This window comes from Ipomoea triloba, chromosome 6, assembly GCF_003576645.1.
Source record: "Ipomoea triloba cultivar NCNSP0323 chromosome 6, ASM357664v1".
Taxonomy (NCBI): Eukaryota; Viridiplantae; Streptophyta; class Magnoliopsida; order Solanales; family Convolvulaceae; genus Ipomoea; species Ipomoea triloba.
This window is the reverse complement of record NC_044921.1, coordinates 2,751,635-2,759,165: the sequence shown is the minus strand read 5'-3', so window position 1 is coordinate 2,759,165 and position 7,531 is coordinate 2,751,635. Positions and strand designations below refer to the sequence as shown.

General features: G+C 36.1%; 1 protein-coding gene and 1 non-coding gene across 2 annotated transcripts; both read right to left on the bottom strand.

Moving 5' to 3' along the window:
- Nucleotides 1–575: 575 nt before the first annotated feature.
- Nucleotides 576–6,675, bottom strand: LOC116023194 (V-type proton ATPase subunit H). Its single transcript, XM_031264179.1, has 12 exons — nt 6,551–6,675; nt 6,314–6,369; nt 5,307–5,432; nt 4,505–4,607; nt 4,353–4,425; nt 3,947–4,012; nt 3,741–3,858; nt 2,385–2,546; nt 2,069–2,194; nt 1,658–1,783; nt 1,302–1,481; nt 576–1,143 (listed from the first exon to the last, which is right to left on the bottom strand). Exons 2-12 carry the CDS (start codon nt 6,347–6,349, stop codon nt 895–897), a joined length of 1,365 nt encoding a protein of 454 aa, XP_031120039.1. The 5' UTR covers nt 6,350–6,369; nt 6,551–6,675; the 3' UTR covers nt 576–894.
- A 112-nt stretch (nt 6,676–6,787) lies between these two features.
- On the bottom strand, nt 6,788–6,859 carry TRNAG-UCC. Its single transcript has one exon. It is a non-coding gene; the product is annotated as a tRNA-Gly (tRNA).
- Nucleotides 6,860–7,531: the final 672 nt, after the last annotated feature.

The window sequence follows — 7,531 nt, the reverse complement described above, 5'->3', positions numbered from 1 at the left end:
ATTTACGATAATTTAAATATCTAAAATCTAAATAAATTTAAAATTTTCTTTTCAAAACAAAATAAATTTAAAATTTTAATATAATATATTAATACTAGTTGATGAATAATTGAATATCGTCTTTAAGAAAGAATATATACTCCATACGAAATTGTTTCTAACGAAACTCAAACAATTCACCTAATTGCATTGGTTGCCCGCCACAATATATCCCCTAAGAAAAAATGGTTCTCACATGAACACTCCTCGTTCTATATGAGATAGCCATTACCATTATCATTGCATATTAAAGGGGACTATTGATGAGGTAACTCCAACCAAAACGGCTAAAGATACAGACTTATAATCACAAGGTCTCAAGTTCAAATCTCAACCGATGGACAACCTAAACTAATTTACTTCTTTAGGTCACAAGGCGGTCACCACCCCCCTCCCCCCCCCAAAATAAGGGGGGACTATTGACAGCTAAAATTACTCTAAATTATTATGAATGAAATGAACCGTCTCAAAGTTAATCCATTTGCAAAAGGAACTAAAAGAAACTTGAGTAAGCAGCAAATTATAGGGGCCAAATATATAAAAGAAACTTTTCTGACATAAGATTTTCTTAAGAATGCATCACCACAAATACATTATTATACATAACACATTGGCATGATGATTCAAACATTATTCCAAACATGATTTCTCAAATATATTGAGAAATTGTCTGATTGGTAGAACTTTGTACGTACCAAAATAAATAATTCTTGCAAACATTACCCTCACAAGTATAAAAGGAATGTCCGCCTTAGAGGATGGAGTACTGAAATAATGACACTCATCTTACACCTTCACAATCTAAGTGGATTATTGGTGCATTTATTTTGGCTGAACAAGGAGAGAAGATGATGGCTAAACCTGCAAAAAGCTGGCATACTTTGCACCCAAGAAAAGCCTTTGGATGCACAGCAACGCATTTTTGGTAACCTCAACATTTTCATGGTTCAACAGTTTCATTGCCCGTTCCTTAGCTTTGAGGTCAGTCACAATTACCCGCCCAGCTGGATGGCATTGAATGAATTGTGACAGATCGAAGCAAGCAACGGCAAGTGTTCTTGGATCAGTGGACGTGTCCAAAATTGTAATAAGGACCCTCAGGATCTGCAATCCAAATTCAGTGTGCATCAGTCTTGTATTGTCATAGTATTCAATGTTATTTACCACAATACCATAGCCATCCAGTGATTATATACAACATGACTTACACGCAACAAACAAAAAATTAAAAGTGGTCTGAACAACGACTGAATAACTGATACCTGGAAATCATTTTCTTCAAAATTCGTAATGTTGTCCCTCCAGAATGCAGGATCTTTATGCATAGGGGACCAATCAAGATGGCCGAGAAGGACCTCCTGCTTGTACTTATCAAATGAACTCAATTTCTTAATGTTATCTTTCAGTCCTTCTTCTAGTTGGTTGAGAGCCTCCAAAAGATCCTACAGAAAATAAAAATGAAGTTTAACTGTCTGGAAATGAAGAGTTCAGAGTTTCTTCAATGCTCATTTGTCCTATCTCCTTTTTTATCTCACATCCATCTAGATAATTTCATTTCAATTATAAATTGTAATATCAATCAATGTCGAAATAAAAATTTATGCAATCATTCTCTCACCTCATCACTCCAAGCCTGTGCTTTCAAGTTCTGAACAATATGCAGTACTCCCAGGTCCACCATAAGTGCTCCGAACGTCCCCTTGTAAAGCAAATTCCTCAGAGTCAAGACAACAACTCTGACAACCTACAAGTTGATACACAATATATGATGCATTAATTAAGATGAATATATATAAAACTACACACAAGCGTGCCTGTGTGTATGACCTTTTAAGCATTGGGAAATTATTACTTAAACTCTGCCAAGGAAATTGAAAAATGAATAGGAACAGTAGAAGCCAATTTTGAATGAAACTGATAGCTGAATGAGGAAAGATAATATGGAGTTAGAATATAAGCATGCCATGTTTGAAGGTCTGGTGAAGAAGATGGCCATCTGAAGAAGTTCATAAAAAGAAATGCAACTCACCTTTTCCTTGGTTGAACCTTTAACAACATCTATTAACCGTGGCAGGGCCCTCGAAGTTGCCAAGTACTCAATTGCAGGCTCATAGTAAGACAAAAGCCAAACACATAGGCATGTTTCATAGAGGAGCTGTTTCAAAGAAAGATAAGAAGTCAGATATATTACCATTTTCAAGAACAGTAAGATGTGACAAAAAATTCAGTTATCAAATTAAGGGAGTTGCATAACATTAAAATGAGATAAGAATATATCTCTGCGAATTGTCAGCATATATGAGACTGGTATAACATAAAGAAACCTATTTAAGACAAAGCACTACCTGGATAGATTGCTGAGTAGAAGCTGGAGAAATTAAAGGAACAAGCAGCTTCACTCCATCAACTTGAACAAATGATGATCGCACCAAAGGTTCTTTCAACAGAGTTGCAAGGCTATTGATTGCAGTTGGAATGCCACGACTAGGATGTGAGGGTCTTTTCAGCTGCATGGCAAAGAAAAATGAGGATGCAGAATTTCACAGGTTATTATTACAAGCATAAAAAATTGAAGACACTGAAGATAAAGGTTATAAGCTTTAACAGTAGACAGATGTCAAAATTCTCTTTGCAGTCTGATTCCAGAGTATGTATGATCCAATGAGGATTAATCTCATTGTTTCACTATCCATATTGTGACAGTGAAACAGTTAATTTCAACGCAATTGGTACTCATCCTTTTTCTTTCTTGTCTTTCCTTCAGTTGTAGTTGAATCTTCTTTTCCATAATATTGCCATTTTCAGTTACTCAGTTAGTATTTTTTCTTATGATTCATCCCTGTTTGGAATATGTATAGTTCAATTTTGGACCTTCAAGGATGGGCTTGATCTAGCAGTTAAGTATTCAGTTGTTGACCATCGGTTTACATATTCAAGCATGGAAAGAACATTTTTAAAGTAAAGGTATAGAATGCATATGAAATGTTATGGCTTGGTCAAGCCTTTATGGCATGTTTGATTCATGGAATTGGCCAGAAATGGAATTGGATTCCACAAAATCAGCCAATTCCAGACCCCCCCTCCCCCTCCCCCCAGATTGCAATTCCACATTCAGCAGTAATTGACCCAATCTATTAAGGGACAAAAATACCTTTCCTGACCAAAAAGAAAACTAAAATAAAATAATGAAAAAGACACAAGATTTGGCCATAAAACAATGGTGATGGCTAGCCAGCCGCCCTTCTCTGGCCAGGAAAGATGACCAGATTTGACCATTGTTCTTTGCCAACGAACAATGGCCATTGCCCTCCGGCCACTATGCCCACCCAATGAAATTCCTAGAATTGTGATCAAGGGCATTTAGGCCATTTTATTATCTATTCCTTTTTCATTCCCTAAGCCAACTAAGTTTTGGAATAATTCCTTCCATATTCTTATATGTCAACAAGACTATGGAATCACATTCATTTTAAAATCCTTATAGAATTTAATTCCCATCCACTTTGTTTTATTCCATGAGCCAAACATGCCAATCTATACATTATATGACTCCCAGAAGTTTCTGTTGTTTGGACTAAAAGCTTTCATAGTGACATTATACTTCCATCATAAGGATATCTTGGGTCCGTCAACATGAAATGTTAGTCCTCCAATTTCAAGAACTAAGAAAGAGAACTAGTGGTAGTGTGGTGTATACAAACCTGCACACAAAGCCACTCAACAAGACCCTTCAAAACATCATCAATGGTAGTGACTTTCTTTTTTGAATTTGAGGCTTCCCCGTTCCCAGCACCATCTTCCTGAACTTTAGGCCTGACACTGGAATTGACAAAAAGTAAGAGTTGTAATGAAGTTTAATAAATCATCTTCCAAGTCTCTTAAGAAACCTAGAAATGGAATTTACTACCTTACTATCAAAGAAAGTATCTTGCAACTCTTCTCTTGCACAAACCAGTTACCTTTCCAGAGCAGTCTGAAAAAAAGAAAACAGAGAAGTTCATATTTTAGAAAAGACCTTAGAACAGTAAAAGAATAGTAACAGGAGTAGTAATATAATAAAATCGATATTTTGTAATTTGGGAAGCGATACTGAAGGACTGCCAAAAGTGTGAAGTTCTTTAAGTATTAGAAATTAAGAGATAAGATAACCACAAAATGAGATTGGGAAAGCAAATTGTTAATGCCTTTGTTAAAGCATTGCACATAATCTGTCAGAGCAGGTAACAACTGTGCATATAGAGACATGTAAAAACAAAAGATACCCTCAAATCCAGAATACTAGAGAAAATTAACAAACATATGAATAACATTGCCTTAGGAAAGGTTCATAAGTATCTTCGTCTGCAAGAGACTTGTCATGGAATAATCTTGCTCTTTTTGGGTTAACTGCAAGGGAATTAAGAAACAGGTAAGGTAAACTCAAAGAAAGCAATTATAAAAAGTGATGACTTCTTCCTGCACTTACCAGTAAGCATTTCATCAATTAAAGCTAAAACATATTCCAAAGTTTCTTCCTTGAGAATGTCACGTAGGATGCTAACAAAGACACGGATGTAAGCCGGACCATCCTGCAGAAGTTTCAATTTGTCAATGTTTCCAAATCACAATGATGAGATGCAAGGATTTAAAAACATGGATAGCATATGTATTACGAAAAAAGTTGACCTAGATGAATGAACATGAAACAGAACCAATGTGCAAGTGCAGCATCTTAGAGTTCTGCCATAGTAGACTTCATTCAAAATAATTTGCATTGTGGCTCAGAAAAGTCACTAATTTTTTAAATGGATTCTGGATCAGTGTAGAAGCAAAACCTTAAAGATTCAAGAGTTGAGTGTGCATATAAAGCATCTTAATAAACAGTGTAAAAACTAGTTCCAACTTAATTGACAGAGTAACATTAGCTTTTGGAAATAGCAGCATTAGATATAAATTATACAAGGTATCAATTGAAGGCAGTATTACAAGAATAATGGCCTTAAAGAAATGTTTGCCTTCAGCAGAATGCCAGGTTCTGGGAAAATAAATATACTTAAGCAATGGCTCTAAATCAGAGATTACTTTTGTTATGGAAAATACTATCAATCAATTAATAAATAACCTTTATAAAATTGATAATTGGCAAGCTGAAGGAATCAAAGAATTCAAAGAAATACAACTCCTTTTATGAGTTTCAAAACTTAAGTCAAAGTTTAATCTAATAACACCATAGAAAAGTGACTGTGGCAATTTATTTGGAGAAAAGTAAGAGAAATTGAAAAAAGTACATCATCCAGCAGTTGGGTTTTGTAACTTTCAGCCTTCTTATCATAGCGCCTCAACAGTTGAAGACCAGTCCCTGTGATCAGCTTTGTTGTCATGTAAGTCTCCCATGGGATATCCCTTGTCAAAACCTTCCAAACAAAGCAAATTAAAGAGCAATGTCAGTCAACCCATTTGTGCATTTCCTTTTATAGAGTGGACTGAATTTGGCTTAAGCGGTGGATCAAGTGTTTAGTTTTTTTGTGATCTATTGGGCATATAACTTTCCAGGTTGGTTTCTGATTTCTCAAAGTTAGAATTTTTTTCATATCATTTAAGTGAATAATTTTCTTCATTTTTCTGCACTTCTCTCCTCTTAAAACACATAGAAAATAGTTTACTAAAAGAGGAAGTGTTTAAGTTATCATATATGTTGAGATTCAGTATGCAAGAAAAATATTATTTCCCAAAAATTTATGAAATACATAATGGGCACTACATGTAGGCTTATATTTTCCCACTTTTTTCTTTTGTGCTATCATAGATTCTGTCAGAAAATTTACTCTTTTTGCATAAGCCAATAGTCTGCTATTACTTTACAAAATTATACACCTTAATATGCAGTAAGCCTTAGGACACACAATAGATTAAAAGAAGCTCAACATGTAATCACCAAATCATTTTTTCACTCTTCTATATTTTTATTTATTTGGAATATCAGCACCTTTGTGTGCATCTTAAAATTTTACTTTAAAGGAATGCTAGAAAAGTAAACCAAGAATCATTTTCAAAACCAAGCACAGCAGCGCTCTGGTGAAATAACCACGGATAGAGAAAGCACTGAACAATCCATCTTCAGGATGGTGTATGGGAAAACAAGAATGCAAACCTACCTTTCACATCTACACATGTACAAGAAAGATACACAACTGCAAATTCTTTAACATTCAAACTAAAACTCATTCAATCTCACAGGTCCAATCATAACTCATACACATAGATGTATTTGTACAAAGGCTGAGGGGGTGAGTACCTGCTCAGTGGTGAGCTCAGCGTGATCCGTTGGCATGGTGAAACTAGCCTTCAGATCTAAAATGGCATTGAAACATCAAAATCATTTTAGCGTATAAACATCAAAACAAAGAGTAATTTGAGATTGCTAAAGGAACTTTTAACATTTGCATTGAATTACGGAATCACAAATATAAGAACACAGTGAAATTGAATTGCGAGAGAATAATTGAATAGATTTAGGATCTGAAAAGCGTACGGATTCCGGAGTCGATTGAACGGAGAGCACTGGGCGAGAGCGAGTTGGATGGAGCCTGGAGGACAGAGGAGAGGAGGAACACAGATGGATCAGAAGAGAGGTTGGGAACGAGTTTTCTATTTTTCTGTTCTTTTAATACGCACGGTTTTTAATTTATTCCCTAATTTTAAAAATTACTTTCCTTCATTTTTTTATCGCATGGATTAGAGTTTTAGGGAAAAAAAATTAAAATAAGTTTGCGTCTGCCGGGAGTCGAACCCGGGTCTATTGCTTGGAAGGCAATTATCCTAACCGTTGGACTACAAACGCCTTGTTGGACGACCTTCTCTCGAATTTCCTAGTACCAAGTCGCTTTGCCTGTTAACCTAGCCTATTTTTCCATATGTTATATTAATGTCTTTAGCAAATTATACTATGGACTATGATTTCTCTTGGATTGTGGATCTTGATTAAAAATAAGAGAAATTTTCACTTTTGATCTCACGTTGAGACCATTTCCACATTTAGTTCCTAACTATTAAAATTTTCAGATTTAGTCCCACGATTTTTAAATCTCTACCACATTTGGTCCTTCCGATTAGATTCCCGTCACCGATGACCATTTTCTGACAAATGAATTATTTTAAAGGACAAAATTATCCTTTAAAAAAAAACAAAAACAAATTGCCCAAAACTCTTTCTTCTTCCCCCTCATCCCCCCCCCCCCCCCAACCATCTTCCTTGATGGCGAAAATGGAGGAAGAACTAGCGAGGAAAAGGAGAGAGGCATCAGCCATTCGCTGGATGTTCACGCCGGAGCTACTTCGACGACCTGCTATGCTACCGGAGTGGTTCCGCCGTTTTGAGGAGGAGGTGGATTGGATGGCCGCGGCGGAGTACGACACCGGAGTACCATGGCCGCTATTACTGCTAGTCTGCTACAAGTACACCGGGGAGGAGCTGAAGGTCCATGATGCTGTTGACCGACAGAAGGAGTAGGGG